The 23,058-nt window shown below is 37.9% G+C and overlaps 1 protein-coding gene across 1 annotated transcript in view; it reads right to left on the minus strand.

Moving 5' to 3' along the window:
* grid1b (glutamate receptor, ionotropic, delta 1b) overlaps nucleotides 1-23,058 on the minus strand; it is a gene marked incomplete at both ends in the record, with an annotated part of 100,975 nt that overhangs the window by 62,329 nt on the left and 15,588 nt on the right. Inside the window, one exon of the mRNA XM_079846317.1 lies at nucleotides 7,761-7,934. Coding sequence (XP_079702443.1) covers nucleotides 7,761-7,934 — 174 coding nt within the window. The remainder of the gene's footprint in view (nucleotides 1-7,760; nucleotides 7,935-23,058) is intronic.

The raw sequence follows: 23,058 nt of genomic DNA on the forward strand, positions 1-23,058 counted from the left end.
GTCCACCTCATCCAGCACACTCTCGCTTCCAGCAACTGTAATACAATCCATAAAGACAATAAGCAACCTGAAAAATACTCACATTGACAAAAAACGGATCTAATATAATAAATCTTACCCTTTTTCTTCTTGATCGACTCCGAGCTAAACTTCGCAGTTTCCGCCTGCTATGTAAGTTCAGGTTGTTTGTATCTGAAGCTCCGGCGTGTCGATTCATAATACGTCTTACAGGCAGCTGGAAAACAATTACATGAGACTGGTATTAATAAAAACAGTCACGGTAAAATTAAACAAGGAATGAGAAACACATTAGAAGTTACTTACACACAATTTCGTCGTGATCAGCGGTTAAATCTGGACTCGCGGAAATCTCTCCAAGCAGATAAGAGCTCACGGCTTCGTTATGAGGCGAGGATAGTCTGTGTAAACAAAATGTGCAGTTTTCAGCTCGGATCTATTAACGCATCCATTTCCTTATACAGCTGAATAAAAGCATATTCTTTATATCGTAACGTTACATTACCCATGCTGTGGTTCATAGCGACTGCAGTTTGCCTCAGAGTTATGAAGACAGCCTCCTGAAAATGAGTCCAAAAAGTTCGTCGCGTCCATGCAGAGATTGAGTTGAAGACGGTGTCCTGTCATTGTTGATCACGAAAAAGGAAAGCAGCAAAAAACATAAAAAAATAGTTTAAAGCTCGTCTTCTACGCGTCATGGCCATGACCTCGACCTCGCACCCCATTGGACTAGGGCTCTGATATGGAACGCGCCCGGGGCCAAATCTCTTTATACGAAACGCGTGACTTATGATCGTTTCAACCTTCAACACGCCCTGTTTTCCGCTTCACGCACAGTTTTAACATGTTAAGAAGACACATTTGAACGTGTTTCTTAACGCGCACATTCTGTACATGTCGAAGTGTAATATTTTTTTTTTTAAAGCAGACTTACCTTTAGATGTAGCCTCGGCTACATACATATTAATATAAGATATTAATTAATTGCTTACCTGACTACTGTGCTAGAGTAAAGTAGCCTAATGTTACAATGTATATTAAGTAAATGCTTAATATTATACAATTATTATAATTTATCTATATGGGTTATTGTTTGTTTTTTAAAGTTAGGCTATATATAATTTCTAAAAGTATAGGCTAATTTACACAGCACATATTTATAACTGAAAACACACACCACTTTATTCACTTTCACATAATAATGTTTTTGTAATTTGGTGTTTAGTTTGTTGTATAGTTTGTTTATACTGTTCTGTCTCTGTTTTGTTTCCAGGAACATCTGATGAGTGCTATAATAAAATGACTTCATTATATTTAAAATATGTTTTGATATTCATTTTATTTATATTATTAATATTTTATTTACCCATAAACGTGTCTTTAGGAAGCCATAAGTTATACAGACAAGAATAACTTTTGCCATTTAAATGCCACATTCATTTACTGAGGACCCATACAGCCAATGATCATGTGTGAAAACACATACATAAATTGATCACTTAGAAATCAAAACTAAGGTTTGAGAAAGAAAGAATATGCATACAACAAAATATATTGTTTCATAGCAGCTTCAGTAACAAGTTCAAAACAAATTCTGCTGTAAACCGGCTCTAACAAGCCAATATAGTGTCAATATTCAGCTCAAGTGACTTCAGTGTTGATTCAGTTCAGTTGATTTCAGTTCAACTGTAAATTCCTCAGTTGTGCATTGTGTAGTTAGATATATGCAAAAACAACATTTTTGGAAATAGTTAAAATAGTTTTGCACAAAGTGTTGCTTTTGCAAGAGATGTCTGATGTTTTGTGTGTAGAGTTACAAGAAATGGAGCCATATTTTCAGAAATTGTGTGTAAGCAATTAGATAAAACTGTAAATGAATCCAGTTTATTTTAGTTCAGGACTCATAGTCCAGGTGTTAGTAATCTGTGCTTAATCTTTGTTCCAGGCAACAATTTTTTAACTCACGATTAAATAGATTAAGGCCTACTCTTGGCATAATTTAAACCCTGTCCAGGAAACCACCTCTTGAAAATCTGCATTGATAATTCATAAAATGTGGTGTGAGCTCAATTTAAATGACAATTACAGAAAAACACAATCTGACTTAACTATAAACACACAAACTTGTACTTTTCACATTTATTATTAATAGCCATTTAAAAAATAATTCACAGTGCAGGGTGGAAAAATTAATTTTGGTATGTAAACTGTATGCTTTACTTGATTTATTTGTGTGCTTTGGTTCATTATCTTGTTGCATCACATAACCTCTCTAAAGGTTGAAGACATGAACTGCTGTCCTGTATTTTTTTATTTTTTTTACATAACATTGGTTATTGCTAATGACATACAGAGTAATTAATCTACACTGTGAGCCCGGACAAGTTGAATCTACTTAAAAAATTGGAGCAAACTGGTTGCCCTAAAAATTTAGTAATGTGTACTAAAACGAGTACATTTAACTTAAATTTAAGTTAACATTTTAACTTAAACTTTAAACTTGTTTTAGTCAAAAAAATTCAGAACCTAGATAAAACTCCCCCTGCTGCTACTCTGATTTGCATTTGTGTAGCTCACAGCATGTTCATTTACATGATAAAGCCTCCCCTAGAATTAAGGGGAGGGGGGGCCATGGGGGGAAAACTGCCAAGCAAGGCCCACGTCAATTTCCGACAATTTACGGCAGTTTTCGGTGTTGCCTGCAAATTGCCGTGCACAGTCGTAAACCTGAAGTTTCACGGCAATCTACAGTGTCACATACTGACGAAAATCCCACTTTTCATGCAGTGTACAGGCTCTATAATATATCAAATACACTACATAAAATGTCATAGACGTAATACTTTTTTAGAAAAGATTTCTTTGGCCTGTTTTGGACAGATTATGAAGTGTTAACTGCAAAATAGCCTGTCACATCAATAAAGCTTTTGTTCGCAAATTTCTGTTCAGATGCTATAAATACAGTACCAGTCAAACGTTTTGTATACAATACTTCTTGTAGTCATTAGAAACATATTTTGATTCATATTATTGTTTAACCTGTTAACCTTACGGTCACTACAAGACTTTGAGAATAAAACAGAGGTAAAAAATGGAAGCTTGAGTTTTAGATCTTTTTAATGATGTATAGTTTGTCAAGGTAATTACTTACATCTGACAGTAACTTGAGCTAATTTAAACAAAGAAAGCTTCAGTGCGTGCACATCCTCGTGCAGGTTATCAGGTTAACTATTATAGCCTAATGTTATTAATTTAATCATGTTGATTATGAAAAGTTCACAGTATGAGTATGAAAGGACACATCATAAAATGCGCAATATGTCGGGAGACATGGAGTGGGTCAGACATGATTTTGACCACATTAAGTTTTTATTTTTGAAGAAAGCCTTTCTTTAAAGTGAATTTCGTTTTGTATAAATTGTATCTTAATTTTAATCAGTGTTTAATCAGCCAATTGCCTGGATTTAATAAATAAGAAGCAAGTGTAGCAGACAATAGCCTATAATAGGCTATTACACTGGATCCTATAATAGCCTATAGCTTATTATAGGATCATACATTGCACAGCGCGTCTCATAAATGAACTGAAACTCGAAATTATATTTGAGTATTGTGTGTATCGGATAGTTTACACAATCAAATGATTCAGAAATTATTTTTTTCATTGAAATGACTGGGAAACAAGTGTCCCAATCAACCTGAATTCAACCTACACTCTTTGAAATCATAATTGCATTGCATTATGTTGCTTTAAATCCCAAATATTTTACTTATAAATTCATCATTAGCAATTATTCAGTTATTTTTATTTACTGAATACTGAATTGTGTTCAATGTCACAATATTACTGTTTATTTTACCATGAGACTTCTTTCAATGTCAAATATTTTGATAATTTACAATATAGTAGGCCTTTGTAATGTGCCTTTGGCTCTCACTTTATCTTGTTAACTATATTCTAAATAAACTACAAATATATACAAATATATTTATTTAGTACATTTTGTAAAGAGTTCCCCTCAGTCACATACCTGACTCACATACCTGACTCATTCATTATGCAGCTCATTATGCGGGTCTTTTATTCTCTCAGGTATAAATAACAGAATTATTCATGATCATTCACGCTTCTTCGCATACAGGCTTTATAAAGAAAAAGTGTCTTACAAAATTTGTATCAATATACAGTATTGTTTTATGTGAATGAGTAGGCACAATGATTCTCACATCAGTTTGAAGCTAAAACTCTGCAACAACACCCAGTAGTCAAAAGTTGTGCAGACACATATCTATTGAGTGTTTTGTGGGCTTATTTGAGTGTCTTAAATTTGTAGTTTTTTTCAAAAACTATTTATACTAGTTATCTCAAAAATACAAGCATGTACATACATGTTGCTAACATATTATGGTAGCCCAGTTTGCGCTGAATACAGTATAATGACACTTTTCCCATTAATATATTTATAAGCAACTGAAAAAAGCTAAAATGTCAGAGCATGTCAAAACTTCTAAAGGGCCCCAAAACAGTGCAGTCCTCTAGGGATTAACATGAACACAGTAAGAACATTGTATCAAATGCTCAAATGCTATTGTATCAAATTATTATCATTTTTTTCTTTGTATCTTCCGGGAACGTACATTTCCCAGTATTCCTTATTTTTTCCCTAAGGCATACACAAAAAAGGGGCGAGACCTGGTTGAGTTACTTTAGTAGTGTGTTGAAACTTGCAGTTATGGTAAGGGGTGTGAGATTTCGGAAACATGCTAGTCAAAACACACTGGTCCAGCTGACCAATCAGAGCACATTGTGCAATTCGAAAAGAGGGGCTTCATAGAGGCTGGAACAAAACAGAGCATTACTGACAGACTGGGAGGAGAGGTGCTGCAACTATGTAAAATATGTGAAGAATTATGTGTTTTTTTAACATTCAAGCATGAAAACCTATTCTAGTAGACCCTAAAAACAAAATAAAGACCATAAAAAAGGGCATATTAGGTCCCTTTTAAATACACTTAATATGAAGTGGAACCATAAAGACGTTTCATATTATTATGACACAATAATAAACCGTTAATACCTTATTACAGGCATTTTTTAAAACACATAAAACATTTTTTGTAATATATTATGTTTTTTGTTTATACTATTATTCATAAGGATTCCTTTTTTGCCCTGTCCCCAACTGTGTGCTCCTGATACTCAGCTATATTGGCAAGTATTCAAATTTTGGTTGAAACTATAATAAAATAAAAGCTATGCTAACGACACAGTGAAAAATTTGTGCTGAAAAGGCGTGGACAGTTATTTTTGCGGCTGACCTTATTGCATATGAATTTGTAGGACTTTCCCTTTCAGATGCAAAATTCATGGGAGAAGAGTATTTAAAATGAATTATGCAAGGTGATTTACTAAGTTTTCATGACCTTGTCAGACATGTTACTAGCAATCTTTTTACTGTTTTATTTATTATTTTTTATAAAAAATTTAATTAAGAATAGCTGTAAGACACAATGATGCATTCTCACTCCATGCACACTGACTGCTGACTGTGCGTCAGGAAGTCTCATCTGTCCACGACCCATCGGATTCAAATCAAACTTTCATGGCCATTTACCATCCAAGTATGACATCTGCTGAGTGCTACAAGCTGCTAGGTGTCAGTCATCATTCCAGTTGATGTATAAAACATAGCACCTGTCCTTACTGTACGAACAACCGCACTTCCTGATCAGTGAATTGCGGCCACAGTAGTTGAGCTGACAGGTCCATGCAGGAAGACATTTGTCACACTCTACTGCGATTGACCATCAGTTAAGGCATATTGGAGGTATTAGCAAAAGCTTGCGCGGGAGACTCCAGTGATTGCTAGTTTCTGAGTGACAGGGAAAAGAACACAAAGGTGAGTGCTTGTGTTGACACTGCAAATTTGCAGACGAAAAGCTGACAGGTTTGTCACCGCTGTGAACTAGTGGTTTGCTTGTCAAGGTGAATAAACATCAAAGAACATTTAACCCTCGTTTTCATGAATAATTGAGAAGTAAGCCTCCAGAGTATGTGCGGTGCAAAGCTCAGCCATCTGTTTCCTACTATGAAACTATTGTTCATGTGGGTTCAAGGGGTTTCGATAAGCGGGAATGTAGACATCACAGCAGAGAAGGAAAACGATTGGAAACAATAAGCAGGTTTGCATACATATAAACAGGGCTGTAACCACCATATACATTTAGGGGGTACCATATACACTTTTAAGTTTTAAAAGTTACATATTTAGGCTGGGCTGCCTCAGCGGTCTAACAGTGCTAATCAATTTCAAAATGATTGAGATGGCCAATCAAATCTAATAAGGCAGGGTGTACTGTTCACATACCGACATAAATTCCAGCATGATAATTCAGTTTTCAACAGTGAAATAGTGTGAGGTAAGACAATGTTTTTTAAAGATGAAATGTTAAAAAGCATCAGTAAAATAGTATCCTGTGATGCAACTACTCAACATTCTGTTAAATTTCAAAATTTTTAATAGAAAATACAGGATGATATGATTCATGCAATGCAAATTTTAAAATAAACATATTGGTAAGACTTTACTTAAAGCCTTTATGTATTATGCATTATAAATGTAATTTGAATGCATTATGTATGCCTTGTAATGCCCCTTATAATGCATGGTATGGTCTCATGAATAACTGTAACCACAGTTATAATATATTATAGCTAATACTTATCTAATCATTGAACACACAAAGCATAGTGCATTCAAACACACAACGAACAACCAATTTCAGAATCTGCAAATTTTATAATCCATTTTAACTTTGGTTACAATTATTTATGAAAATATATAATGCATTATAACATACATTATGAATACCTTTATAATGCATTATTGTAACGTACTGCTCCGAGAGACAAAGGTAGAAGATCCAAACGCAGCTTTATTTTAGAATAATCCACAAACGTAGTCAAAAACAGGCAAGAGGTCATAACAGGTAATCAGTCCAATCAGGCAAACAAAACAGGAGAGATAAGCAAAAGGGTAATCCACGAAACGGGCAAGTAATCCAAGACCAAGAGACATGAAACCAGGGAAAACGCTCAGAAATGCAGTGTTACACAAAACAAGACTTTGCGTCAAGACTTACAAGAATCAGTCATTCATTAAATGACTGACTGAGATAACCAGGCTATTATAGGGTGAAGTGAACAGGGAAATGAGACACAGGTGTAAACAGTGAGTGCTAATGATTCCGGGCAAAGGATTATGGGTAATGTAGTCTATCAATGAGTGACAGTCAGGGGTGGAGTGCCCTCTGCTGGTAATCACAGGCACTCACAATGGTGAATTGTGACAATTATACATAAGGGCTTTAAGTAAAGTGTTACAAAAATATTATTTGCAAACAGTTCAAATTGTTTACAAGATCTTGTTCTTTTACTGTTGCTCTTTTTTCTTTATTCACTTAAATACATTCAAATCCTTTAATTATTGAATTCCTTTAAACATATCGACCAGTAGGAAAGCACTTTTAAATAAACTTAAACTAAAATCATTGAATGAAAACCCCACATAGGAGCAAGTTGAAAATAAATAAACAAACAAACAAACTCTGTGAGAGACTCTGAGGTCCCTTTGTCTGTAAATGTTAAAAATCCATGATCTTAACCTCTCTTGTCCTGGGTTTAATGAGTTTGATAATACCATCCTCTACATGGCGATGATGCTGTTTCTATGGTTACTGACCTCCAGCGACTGCAAGTAGCCCTCCTGAGGGTCGCAGAGCAGTGAGGAGATGCGGTGGTTGTTCCTCATACAGCTCACACTGCTGTCTCTCCAGAGAGGGAAAATCTGCCTGACGACGGTCATCCTTCCCAAGGAGCTGTGGGCCAACTCCATAATCTCACTGTCACTGATCTCCTACACTCACACAGAGACAGAATGCAAAGAATAATCATGAGTATTTATGAATAAATAGAAACTTGATTACATTCAAATTTCAGTCAAATATTTTATATTATGCCAGGGTCTGTCTGAATACTCGATTCTGATTGCCCGGAAGGTGTGCAATAAAATCATTTAATGCACAGGTATAGTTCCAAGTCAGTTGAATCACTGTTCTATATTAATGCGCAGTTTTCATTGAAGTGCACACACGCATAGGCCTACGTCACATGTACACAGAGCGGAGATCACGCTGCGCACACACAAAAACATTCAGGAGCACAGAAACTTAGCAACGTTGCTCCGCAACTTTTAGTAATAAAATAGCTTTGCTACTGAATCACTACATTATATTTCTCAGCAACGAGGGGGTTTACATCGTTATTTTGAAGTAATTAAACTCATGCAGCTTCATTGTTAATGGAGACAGACGCTGAACAGACGCAGGTATGCATCTCTCTCTCTCTCTCTCTCTCTCTCTCTCTCTCTCTAATTAATTCAAATAAATGCTTTAATTTGTTCATTCAAATAAATGTAATCTAACACACTACTTGATCTCTGTGTCTGCGGGCAGAATGCTAGATCTAACGAGCCGTAACTGATGTTCATTGTAATTAAATTAAATCTTTTGAATGTGCTATTATGGTTTGATTGTTATTACTGTTAGCTTAGCAGCATGCTAACATCAAACTCAATTCACATCAATTGTGAGTCAAGTCTTATGTGCCAATTTAGAGTTTTTCCTATCAGTCACTTATACATTTCCATTTCACTCAGGATGCTTAGAAGGAGCTGCTACTTTATTTTAAGGTGTCCTTGTTACAGTGTAATTTTACATTTAAGTACTGGGTAATATCAATTAAAGCTACAATATGTATTTTTTTGCCACTAGGGGTCGCTAACCTCTTTAACCCTTTTAGGGTCAAGGATCGCCGACGTCCCCAGATTACTGTTGTTCAAAATTCACTGCTCATTAAAACATCACACACATCTTCATCTGGACAAACTGAGTATCATTCCAAAGATTAAAGACTCCAGCTTCGATATTTGACCACTGTTTCTGATAAAACTGGGTTGCAGGGACATTCATTTCTTAATTTATGTCAGGAGTGCAACATAATCAATCTGTAATGAACGATATTTTTAATCGAATGTCACACGCAAATTAATTCCCTCTCGTCTGCTGCAGTTCAGGTGTGTTCACACAGCTGCAAAGAACAGCGTTTGCTATGGCTCTTAGTTCAAAAGTGCGCATGTTTGGAAAAATATTGATTTATCACGTTTGCAAAATATTTCATCATATAGAACACCATTTCTATTAATTTCCCACTGGATTATCCGATCTGAAGAGATACGAATGTGTTCACAGCGAGCTCTCCTCTTCCTGATTTGCGTCAGATATGAGTCATCACACGTTCATTAGATGTCTTGAGCTGTCAATCATCTTACGTGACTCAATCCTGCCCTCATGCATGACGCTGTCCTCTGTTTACTTCCTAGTCCTGTGCTCAGTGAAGAACAAACCAATTCTACACGTAAAATAAAAAGCTAATAAACACACAATAACTATGGCATATGTTTTGAGTGTGATTTCATGCTATTTTTATATCAATAATGTTTACATGATAAATACTAAGCAGGTGTAGCGATGAGCTCCATATAAAATGCTAAATACAACATGTTTTAACAGGAAGGTAATTTAAACACTCAATGTTCCTTAAAAGTGAGTTTTGAGTGAAAGTGTAATTCTAATATTTTAAATTGTGTTATGTAGCTTGATATATATTTCACAATCTATTTTGTTACAATAATTCACATAAGGTTCCAATGATATGCTTTTAGTTTGTTTGTTTTCTAGAAAGACTATAGATAACGTGGATTACTGTAAAGTGCTGTTAATGGGCAAGCCATCATGCCAGAATAAAGGCTATAATGGCTGAATACAAACAAAAGAATAACGATAAAATAATAATCAGGATTAAGTCTCATACCTACAAAGGTGTAAAATATTTGTCGCTTAAGAACAACAGAGTATTAATTAAGCGGTTCTCCACGCCAGACATTAGACAAAAGACTGCAATGGGTGTTTGCAGGTCAATAGCATTTGATTAGCATCTTATCTTAGCCTTCTCTTAATGGTCTGACAAAATGCTTAGTAGAATTCATAATTTTTGAGATATCCTCAGATTTGAAATGAAGCATGACCACACTTGTGGTTTCACTTTAGTTGTGGTTATAAGTTGTTATACTACATTCACATAATATTTTTATACATTTAAAAATATATTCTTAATATTTAAAATTTTCGTCTTTATGTTTTAGCCTATATATCTCCATATTAACAACTGTCTGAGTAATAGGTTGTTTGCAATGGTAAATGGACTGCATTTATATAGCGCTTTTAAAAGACCTACGGCCATCCAAAGCGCTTTACATTTTGTCTCACATTCACCCATTCATACACTCATTCACACACCAACGATGGTGTCAGCCATGCAATGTGCCATCCAGCTCGTCGGGAGCAGCTGGGGTTAGGTGTCTTGCTCATGGACACCTCGGCACTTGGTCAGGTGGAACCGGGGATTGAACCACTAACCTTCCAGTTTCTAGACAACCTACATGAACCACTGATCCACTGCCGCCCGCAAAATTCAAATGGAGGGCAGGAAGTGAAAAACAGAATGGACGAGATGGAGGAAAGTCCATATTGTGCTGGTTTAGAAAGCTATAAACAGAAAATCACAACAAATGTTGGACATGATCCTTATGTTATGAAGAGGACACATTTTTCTACTGCAAGACTTGCCAGCCCTCTAGACGGCTGATATAGAGAATGTGAAGCTGCTGTCACGCCGTGTTGAGTTCTGGTCTGATTTGTTTATATTGCGCTGCCTTTCTGCTTGTGAGTTTAGGTTATTTTGATTTTCTGTCAACTCGTAATTGTGAAATTTCACCATTGTAGGTCATTCATGCTGCATGGACTATTTTCATATGAACTCACACCATCGTTCAGGTGGAAAACAGTGCAATGTTATACGCTTTTCTACATGTAAAACCCTACTATTTACGGTCTATGGTAAAAGCACAGGTTGAGGAGGTGACGGTAAGACACTGGATAGCAAATCTAGTCATAATGTCACTGATTAAACCCACTGCCAGTCACTCAATAAAAAATCCCAATGCTTTTGAAAGGTCTGTATTTTATTTGGTTTATCTGGTATGATTCTCACTCGGCTTGTGAATTAACAAAACTTGCCCACAGCCACTTTTCACAAGCTTCCATAGATGTGATTTTGGTTGTAATTTGTTTAAATAAATATTTTAAAAATAATACTGTTTCTGTGTCTGTCCGCTGAATGTGATCCTCTCAGATTCTCCTGCATGGCCATATGGGAAAGTGAATATTTACAATGACAACAGTAAGCTTCAGTTACATTGACACCTTTCCAACAAAGAAATAGATCGACTTCTATCAGCTTGTTGAACACATTTTTATTTCTACCATATAGCTGAAGCAGCAGCGAGTTAAAGTAAAAAAGTGATAAAAGTTATGTAAACGATAAAAGCTCTTTGTGGTTTCCTCGGTTTGATCGATTTGAGCAACAATAAACCACACAAAACATAGGCATTTTGAGTTTGTGTTAGTAATTCCTATAGAGATTCCCATGTAGAAAATCGCTTCCTGCACTCCATCTACATTTCGAGCCTCAGCAGTGACGTCACGTGCAAACAACCTATTCTGAGTCTTGAACTGTAAACTCTCGTGTTGGCTTTCTAAATATTGGTTATGTGTCTATTCAGAATGACTTATGAGCAGCAGCCTTTCATTTTGGGTATGTCAAAATGCCCCTCTTGCCAAGGGGGTGGGGGGTGACAGGCAAAGGGTTAAAACAGTAACAAAGGCGTAGATTGATGAGGCAGTGAATGAGCGTGGAATCATGGAGCTTGTCGTCATACCGATGGATCTAATAATGTTTATGGGGAAATAATGTTGTATGTGTCCTGTATGGATCAGTGAATGCATTCATGTTTTTTAACATGGTGCGATTACTAATAAGAGACAGATATCAGTGCCACACACACGAGTCCCTGGGGATAAAGACGCGAGGACATTATTTCTACCGAACTACCTGCAAGTGCTGAATTACTATGTTTCAGACAGGTCAGTTTATTTGACTAATTCAAATTGTGAGGAAATGTTTCACTTGGTCTACATTATCTAAACTGCATTTGAGTGTGTTGAAAGTTATAAGGTTATTCTGTGTGTTAGTTTGTTGGCTGTATGAGACTAGCAGTAAGCTACAACAACATTAGAACATCCTACTGATGATTTTCTAATATTTAATCGTGTTGAGCTACATAACATTGATTCGTTTTATGTACATTTGCTCACATGTCTAATAAAGCACATGCAAGAATGGCATCTCTGTCAAGTCGAAATTTGTTGCAAAGCTCTTGTCATCTTGAAAAAGCCATGTTGATACTGGTCCTCTTTTGATTTCTCATTTTATTCCAAAGTCTTCTCGCCATGGTCCATAATGTTTGAACGAATTATATTACACATTTAATATTTACTTGCTGTATAGGGTTAGGATTTGGTTTCGGTTAGTTGCATGTAATTATGCATGATTTACTGTTATTACTACAATAAGTTCATGTATCATATGCATGGACACTGTAAAATAAAATGCTATTAGAGTTGCCTATGTGAACATCATACATCCAGGCAGCTGAATATGTATTTTTATTTTGTATTCTTTTACATTTTACAAGTTTTTTTTATGTTGAGTTACAATTGTCTTTTAAAAAGGCCTCAAGACAGAGAGATAATAAAAAGGAAGAAACAAAAGAAAATGGCATCATTCTTTTAAAGCACAGGACATTGAGGAAAGAGGGATTCTGAGAATAATATTAAACAATCAATATACAAGCAATTTCCAAGCAGTATCTGGAATGCTGGGATGGGTAAGATGGGTATTATTACAACAAATTGGGTTATTTAAATAAAATCTATATAATGGCAAGCCATTTAAAGGCAATGGAAATGGTTTTCAATAGGAGAAGAAAGATTGAATCCCTCTGACAATTTGAGTCTAGAAATTTTAGGCAAAGGTATTGTTCGACAAGAATTCGAAACTTCCTCTGTTTGTAACAGTATAGTATGTTCGACCTTGTGAACATAATCGGTGAACATATCATTTAAATGTCAAATAAATCTTCATACTGGTCTACAAAACCACAGCGAAACCCTCTGTGCTGTTTAGAAGAAACATGCTAAAATGATATCAGACTAACAGGAATGCAGCTCGTCAGGGGAGGCACTGCCTACCCAAAATTTTGAGGTGAGAATGAGAGAAGGACATTTTAATGTTAATAAAATTCCCAGTTATTAATTTCATTTTATGTCTCAGAATGTGTATTTCTTTGTCATTTCACCAATGTAGCCACATAAAATATTACTTTACTGAACATGCTGAAACTGCTGATGTAATCAAACTGCTAACGAGAGTCAGATGGAGAGAAAGGGAAGAGGAGGCAAATACATAGTAGAAGAAGAAGTAGTTGTATTTATATAGCGCCTTTCCATAGCTCAAGGTCGCATTACATAGTGATATACAATACATTGCACACCCACATACACAATACAAGCACATGCATTATATAGCCACATTATTCAAAATGCATATTAACTAGTAAGAGACTTTTGTCTCTGTTGGAAAAAATAAAAAAAGCTAACCACTATAGAGTATATAATAAATAGCCATGCTGTTTACCAGTAAAACTTAGCTAGTGCAGCTAGACTAACATATCGGTTGACCAAGGAGCTCTAGATCATAAAAAAAAACAAAAAAACAAAATAAATGAATAAAAAAACATTTCTTGCATATTTTGCATCAATTTCTAGGTGAAACCTCCAGTGAGTGGCACTAAAAGCATGCTCAGTTTTATCCAAAAGAGATGAAGATGAACCTGGCAGTTCAGTACAGACAGATAAGATAAATTCTCAGAGTTCTTGTGAGACTACGAATAAGCTGAAAAAGAACAACAAAATAGAGTGAGGAAGAGTGAAATAGGTAGAGGCAGAGGTCACCAAGTGGCATAACTGTGAGTGATTCTCCTAAAACTATCCGCTCCCTATACCTGAGCTTCCTAGCATGCTTTTTAATCCTCAGATCCCAGGAAACAACATTGAGTTGTACCATAAAGATGACAATTTTACCTTGACATACCTCCCTGAGGACACTATGACAAAATCTTATTTCCAAGTAAGACAACAGCATGAGATGTCCATAGTTTCAGTGAAAGGCAGAGCTCAACTCACACTCACAGTCCTGGTAGACACTGACCGCATGTCAGCAGGAAAATTGAGGCAGTTCGCCATGTGAGCCTGGGACAGTGGGAAGGTATAGGCACAGACAGGAAAGACAGACAGCCTACTGTGCTTCAGTACAGAACAGTAGATGGAAGAAGTGTAAGAACTTCACCAAAAGAGATTTGCCTATGCCAGTAATTACAGGTTATCCTCCCAATCAAAGTCCTTTCATCTTCAGAAGAGCAACCAGACCATTACATCCTCAGGCGATACACAAGAATGGCACAAATACCCCAGAAAAGAGAACAGGCAGTGGGAGGTCAACCTACACAGCCCCCATCAGTGAGATGCTGCAAAACATGCAAGCGCAACTATCAAAGACTTCCATCTAGCTCATGTGTACATATATAAACAATTAAAAAGCAGCACAGTGGAAAGCAAAACACATTCTGCAGCATAAATCATTTGTAATAGCGGCCATATGGTTGTTTATATTTGTTTTATATATAATACATTATTGTGATTTATTTTCATCTTCCTGTTATGCATTTTATATGTTTTATCTGTTGAGATGTGGTTAGGTTTATGGAGTAGGTGCTCAAGAAACTATATCTCTCTGAAAAAAATACATCTTCAATTTTTACATATATAAACAGCTGATTAAATGTAGGACTTAATGTATGACCAATATGCACTACATTGCCAAACATATTTGGGACACCCCTCCAAATCATTGAATTCAGGCGTTCCAAAAACTTCCATGGCACGTAGGCATGCAGACTGCTTCTACAAACATTTGTGAAAGAGTGGGTCACTCTCAGGAGCTCAGTTAATTCAAGCATGGTAACTTGAGTGGTTGCCACCTGTGCAATGTCAATTTGTGTAATTTCCTCATTACTAAATATTCCATGGTCAACTGTTAGTAGTATTATAACAAAATGGAAGCAACTGGGAACAACGGTATCTCAGCCATGAAGTGGTAGGCCACATAAAATCAGAGAGCTGGGTCAGCGCATGCTGAGGCGCACAGTGCCCAACTTTCTGCAGAGTCAATTGCTACAGACCTCCAAACTTCATGTGGCCTTCAGATTAGCTCAAGAACAGTGCATAGAGAGCTTCATGGAATGGGTTTCCGTGGCCGAATGGCCTTATTTCAGCCAGCAAAATTATACAGATATTTTCAGAAAATAAATGTATACCATTTGATGCCAAATGGTTTACTGAAAACAATAGGGTTACCAGACATGTCAGCATTAATGGACACTTTTAGCATCAGTATAGGCCTAGTGAAATGCATGATATTGGATGTTTTGTGAGTGATAACCAAAACATACCATAAGAACCAATGCATGTACATGTAGAATTGTCATAGACATTTGACAATGACAAAATGTGCTTAAGCAGCAAGAAATAATAATAAAAAGCATGTTTTCATTACAAAGGAGATCTTTGTAATAATACGGTTATCTGTGCATTTAATTTCTCATGAGACAATATACTATTTGTTTGTAGCTTTTTACATGTAGAGTGATAACTTGCAAAGTTAAGATGGCAGGTGCTTTGTAAATAAATTAGGCAAAACAGCTCTGTTACTGAAATATTTATCATCAAGATGCTGCTCAGCCATTATTCATAGTCCAGCCTGAAAACTTTCACAGGTAGATGAAATGGTGAGACAGATGTAGAGAGGATGGAAAATGTATCTATTTTCAAAAGCACTATATATCTGCTGCAAGAGTAGAAAAACAGCTAGGACAAAAAGAGACCTTACATCTAACATCCTTTTCCCATTTCAATGTATGTCCTCTTATGTTCCCCATGTGACTCTTGGTTCAAAGGATGTATGTTTACGCTAAAAGCCAACTAGTGTTCTCTCTGCACTGATGGGTTTGGGATGCTCCTTGTAATTTCACAGTCTGCTGTTTCAAACATCTGGGGAGAAAGCACTGCCTTCTGCAGTGGGTTGTGACTGGTACTGTAGAAATTTGACTGGAGAAATTTATGACCACAAGCTTATAGACCCCCCCAAAATACAACAACAACAAAAAACAGTATGGAATATGTATATGTATGGAATAAGACCAGACTGCGCTGTGTGATACCAAAATTATTTCTATTTAAGCATGTGTACATTTGGATTAATGCGATATCAACACATGGAACTTTTCTTAGCTTTGTACAGTACAGAGATGCACAAATCTTTACAAATTCTCTGATTTCTGGTCAGAACTGGAATTAATAGACACAATCTCATTTATTAGTAAAATAATGAAAAACCTGGACAGTGACCTTTCTAATGGCAAAATATTTTTACATGAAATCCAGATGGGAACTATTTTACAAGGTGGCGATTTCATATTAATTTGTATGATGTGATTCATACAAAAATGTACAATATAAAAAAAGAAATAAAGAAAAAACATGAAGGTCCAACCCATAACCGTCAGAGTGTAAGCAAATGTAAGGTACGAAGGGGCTCATACAAACTCATAACAAGTCACCAATTTGTAAAACAAATTGCCTTGAGATTGTGTCAGATTGGACTAATACAAGTATAAAGTAATTCACAGTTATTGCGTGGTATAGTTTAATGGTCATCAAGCTCAGCAAGTACAAAATAAAAGTGAAACATTGTTATGACTATTCTAACCAGTAACGATGTTGGGTTCATGAACAAACTGTTCTTTTTAACCGGTTCTGGTCAGTAAACCAGTTGAACCACTTCATCAAATCAGACTGAATCGTCTGAAAAAATACATATCCTAAGTCAGCACTAAACTGATCCCTCAAATGTGTCTGACATTCTGACTTGAAAAGGAGAATAGCATTTTTGTATAGCGTTTTTCACAATATATATTTTTTTCAAATCAGCTTTACAGGAAATGCTTGTTTTAATGTTACAATTTAGGAAGTAATTTGTTATTAGACGGATATGAGTGTATCAAGGTAATGTCCAGGTTTTGAAATTAACACCCGCCAACCTGCCAAATGTGGGTAAAAATTCACTGTGGTGGGTAACACTGTCAAATCACTAGCCAATTTGGCGGGTTACATATTATGTTCACTCACTTTGCTAGGGAAGTTCGTGTAAGTCAAATCTGCAGATTTAGTGCAAATACTCAACTCGTGAGTCATCTGAGTCATATATTAAATACAGCATATTGTGCAGAATATCGCATATCTGGCTTATTTGAACACACACATCACTACCCAACAAATAACGGCACGCTTGTTTGCAATAGCAAAGATTATAAAAACCTTATAATGTGGTGATACTTTCCTAGGGTAACTAACCCCACTGATAAAAGGAAAGACCTGCCAATCAATGAAGGAAACCAAGAAAAGACAATTAAAAGTCTTAATACCAAGTGGCAAGCTGGGCATGAGTGGCTCGTCTTTGACTCATGTAGCAAATTTACATCAAAGGGGAAATATTAATAATTATTCATAACTCATTATGATTATTCAGTATGATTAATTATGAATATTTGAATCAGTTAAATAGATTAACTTGATATAGCTACATTAACATTACAATCAATCAATCAGTATTGATTATTAATTAATTCTAGGAAAAGGATATTTTTCATGGCCACAGAAAAATAATTCTTCCTTTGTATTTACATAAGCGCTTAGAGCGCATAACAAGATCGATCATTTAAAGGGTAACTAAACCCCTGCTCAGAGCTTAACTCCACCCACAGGCAAATTTTGAAAAATACTGGAAAAGTGGGCAGAGCCCAGCGGAGACAGAGGGGACGAACCGAGGGCGGGGCTGAGCGGAGGGCGTGCACCTGAGACCCGCAGTGAAGGATTGATTGATAGCTGTCGGACTCGCGAGTCGCAGAGATGGAGAATGACTGGAGTGACGCCAGCTTTGCAACAGAGCGGTCATTTCTCCTACCTTCACCTGAATTGGAGGAGGGTGAATTGTCTGTAGACACAGACCCAGAGCCTTATCAATGCGAGCTGCTGGCTCAAACTGCGTTAACTCTCGATGCCGACGATGCTAGTGAAGCAGCAGCGCAAGAGAACTGACCTAATCTATGAACAGTCAAATCCTTTTACACTGAATGCCACTAAAAATAGATCAGATATCTGATATACATACAATGTATTTTCATTCAAATTCACTGAATCAGCGCAGCAGCGCAGGACCAATAAGTTCAGACCTAAAAGCCTATTATAAACAGATTTCCTCAAATAAGTTAGACTATATACGCCAGCACGTTACAGTATTGTTGTTCATTACCGCGTCCGCGGCAACCACTTGCGTGTCAGGGTTTGAAAGCGCGTCTCATGTATGAAAATTATCTGTACATATGACGGGCAGCAAAAATATCGCAAGAAAAGCCTGACGTGTACTGACAACTGCATTATTTAACCGTATTTTCTTCAATACAATGTTAAAGCAAGTGTCAAGTGAGTTTCATTCATAATGTTTCCACTTCATGTAATATGACAGTTCATACTGGAGTGAAGCCGTTCTCATCATGTGATTGGGGGAAACATTTCTGAGGGCGTGGTGCACTCGTGCCAGGGGCGCGGATAGTGAGCCGTTGGAAGTACCATCCTACGTCACGATGTACCACAATGTCCAATAGGAAAATTCAACTGCAGTAGCCACCGTTCAACCTTAAGAGGGCAGCACTTTGGCGGTTTTACACCATATTTTATAGAATTAAAACACTTTATACTCAAATGTCAAAACATTTACTCGAATCAATGAACAGCATTAATAAAGCCCCAGTATTACAGATCATCAACTAAAAAAAGTTGGTTTAGGGTTTAGTTACCCTTTAAGGGAAAATTTGTTTGCAGGCAGGGAGTCAGAACCCAACATATATTGTGCACAAACTTTAATAACTAAATCACGGACAAGATTAAATAGACATGAAACATACATACACAAAACATACATGGTACAAGGTAAAGTTAAAGTGGTTAGAAGAACCGGGTCAGTACAGATGGATGAAGTTATGCAAGTCTAACCTGGGAGCGAAGGCTGGCCTGTGTGGTCCGATCAAGCAGACGAGCTACTGTAGCTCAAGTTAATGCTGGTTCTGAGAGAAAGGTGTCAGAATACACAGTGCCTCGCAGTTTGTTGAGTACAGGGCTGCATAGCCGCAGACCAGTCAGTGTGCCCCATGCTAAGCCCTGTTCACCACCGAAAGCGCCAGCAGTGGGCACGTGAGCATCAGATCTGGACCATGGAGCAATGGAAAAAGGTGGCCTGGTCTGAAGAATCATGTTCTTTTTTTCATATCATGTGGCTGGCCGGGTGTGTTGCTTACCTAGGGAACACATGGTACCAGAATGCACTATGGGAAGAAGGCAAGCCGGCGGAGACAGTGTGATACTCTGGGCAATGTTCTGCTGGGAAACCTTGGGTCCTGCCATCCATGTGGATGTTACTTTGACATGTACCACCTACCTAAGCATCGTTGCAGACCTTTCATGGAAATGGTATTCCCTGGTGGCTGTGGCCTCTTTCAGCAGGATAACGCTCACTGCCACAAAGCAAAATGGTTCAGGAATTGTTTGAAGAGCACAACGAGTTTGAGGTGTTCACTTGGCCTCCACATTCCCCAGATCTTAATCCAATCAAGCATCTGTGGGATGTGCTGAACAAACAAGTCTGATCCATGGAGGCCCCACCTCGCAACTTACAGGACTTAAAGGATCTGCTGCTAACATCTTGGTGCTAGATACCACAGCACAACTTCAGGGGTCTAGTGGAGTCCATGCCTCGACGGGTCAGGGCTGTTTTGGCAGCAAAAGGGGGACAAAAAACAATCTTAGGAAATAATGTTATGCCTGATTGGTGTATACTATATTGCCAAAAGTTTTGGGATGCCTGCCCCATGCACATGAACTTTAATGACATCCCATTCTTAAGCCGTAGGATTTAATATGAAGTTGACCCACCCTTTGCAGCTATACCAGCTTCAACTCTTCTGGGAAGGCTTTCCACAAGGTTTAGAAGTGTGTTTATGTCTGTCTGTCTGTCTGTCTGTCTGTCTGTCTGTCTGTCTGTCTGTCTGTCTGTCTGTCTGTCTGTCTATCTATCTATCTATCTATCTATCTATCTATCTATCTATCTATCTAGTATAGCTTTCTCTTCTCTCTGACACTTTTGTGTTTAGCTTGTTGTTTTCCATCTATTTTTCTGACCCGTATTCACTATGTGCTTTCAAATCTCTACTATTTCTACTAACACCCATAAATCCCGCTCAAGACAACGTACATTCAAGACAACGTAAACCTAATAACCTGCGTTGTTTACCTATTTCCTCTGCTACATTAATGTCCATTCCAATTGGTATCTGGAATTGCCAGTCTGCTGTAAACAAAGCAGACTTTATTTTATCTATCTCCACTCATTCACATCTCAGTCTCATGGCCCTAACTGAGACCTGGATCAAACCAGAGGATACTGCCACTCCTGCGGCCCTCTCTACTAATTTCACATTTTCACACACCCCTCGCCCAATTGGGAGGGTTGGAGGTACTGCTTTGCTCATCTCAAATGATTGGAAATTTGAGCCCATTCCTTCTCTATCTGGCAACAGTTCATTTGAATCACACTCAATCACTATCACTCACCCTGCTAAAATCCATGTTGTAGTTATTTATCTCCCTCCAGGTTAACTAGGTAACTTCTTGGAGGAATTGGATATGCTAGTCTCTCACTTCCCTGAGGATGGCACTCCTCTGGTACTGCTCGGTGACTTCAACATTCACCTTGATAAATCCCAGGCTGTAGACTTCACCGCTCTTCTGACCTCATTTGACCTTAAGCGAGTATCTACTACAGTTACTCACAAATCAGGTAACCATTTGGACCTTATCTACACACGCTACTGCTCCACAGACAACAATTTAGTTACTCCATTGCACACCTCAGACCACTTTCTCATCACTCTTAACCTCATACTGATTCCTGATACAACACACACTCCTCCCCAGATCACCTTTCGGCGTAATCTACGCTCGCTCTCTCCCTCTCGTCTATCCACTATGGTTTCATCCTCACTCTCTCCACCTGCTTAGTTCTCAGCACTAGACAGTAACAGTGCTACTGACACTCTTTGTTCTGCTCTAACATCTTGCTTAGACAACTTCTGTCCCGTTTCATCCTGGCCAGCCTGCACCGCCCCCTGGCTGTCTGATGTTCTCTGCGAACATCGTTCTGGACTGCGGGCGGCAGAGAAGAAGTGGCGCAAAACTAATAACGCTACTGACCTTACCCTTTATCAGTTAAGTCTCTTCTCGCTTCTTTCTCTGCAAATATCTCCACTGCTAAGACCAAATACTATCACAACAAAATCACCAATTCCTCTGACCCTTGAGCACTTTTCAAAACTGTCTCTTCGCTCCTTTGTCCTCCTCCTTCATCAGCTCTTACAGCTGGCAATTTTGCATCATTCTTCACAAACAAAACCTCCTCCATCAGCAGCCAATTCTCCACACCACAAACCAACACGCACATCTCGAACAACCATCATACACACGCTAACCTCTTTCTCTCTGCTCTCTGAAGCTGAAGTCTCCAAACTCAGCCTTTCCAATCACCCCACTACCTGTCCGCTTGATCCTATCTCCACACACCTCCTTCAGGCCATTTCTTCTTCAGTTACTCCTGCACTCACTCACATTGTCAACACCTCTCTTCACACTGGGACCTTCCCCACAGCATTTAAGCAGGCTCGGGTAACCCCACTGCTTAAGAAACCCTCTCTGAAACCAGCACTTTTAGAAAACTACCGACCGGTATCCCTTCTGCCTTTTATTGCAAAGACACTTGAGCGAGTTGTGTTCAACCAGCTCTCTATGTTTCTTGAACAGAACAACCTCCTGGACAACAAACAATCCGTCTTCAAAAGCAGCCACTCAAATGAGACTGCCCTGCTCTCGGTTACGGAGGCACTGCGACAGGCAAGAGCAGCTTCCAAATCCACAGTACTTATCTTACTGGATTTTTCTGCTGCTTTTGACACAGTTAACCACCAGATCCTCCTGTCAACTCTCGTGAAGGTGGGCATCTCAGGAACTGCTCTCCAGTGGTTCAAGTCTCATCTCTCAGGTAGGTCCTTCAGGGTGTCATGGAGAGGTAACGTGTCTAAGTCACATCATCTAGCTACTGGAGTTCCCCAGGGCTCAGTGCTTGGACCACTTCTCTTCTCCATCTACATGTCATCACTAGGATCTGTCATTCAGAAACATGGCTTTTCCTATCATTGCAATGCCGACGACACTCAACTCTACTTCTCATTTCAACCAGATGATCCTACGATCGGTGTTCGTATCGCTGCCTGCCTAACAGACATTTCTTTCTGGATAAAGGAACATCACCTGAAACGTAACCTTGCAAAGACAGAACTGCTTGTGGTCTCAGCCAACCCAGTACTTAACCACAACTTCTCCATTCAGCTAGGATCATCAAAGTCAAAGTCAAAGTGAAAGTCAAAGAGTTTTATTTGTCACATACACAGTTATATACAAGTATACAGCTGGCAGTGAAATGTATTTGGTGTTGTGCGAGTCACACCGAGTCGCCATTCTGCGGCGCCATCTTAAGTTGGACAGAAAATACAGCATAACATGAGGATAGGTAGGTAGGGGTGAGGAGATGAAAAAAAAAACAACCCCCAGACTATGCTCCTACGGGAGCACAGTTTGAGAACAGTAAAAAAACATCTCAGCAACATAAGCACACATTACGACATGAAACACGACTTGCAACAGGGGAGAGGAATTGTGGGGGTTGAGGTGTCCCAGCACAGC

Source organism: Gobio gobio, assembly GCF_949357685.1.
Source record: "Gobio gobio genome assembly, chromosome: 20".
In the NCBI taxonomy this organism is placed as follows: domain Eukaryota; kingdom Metazoa; phylum Chordata; class Actinopteri; order Cypriniformes; family Gobionidae; genus Gobio; species Gobio gobio.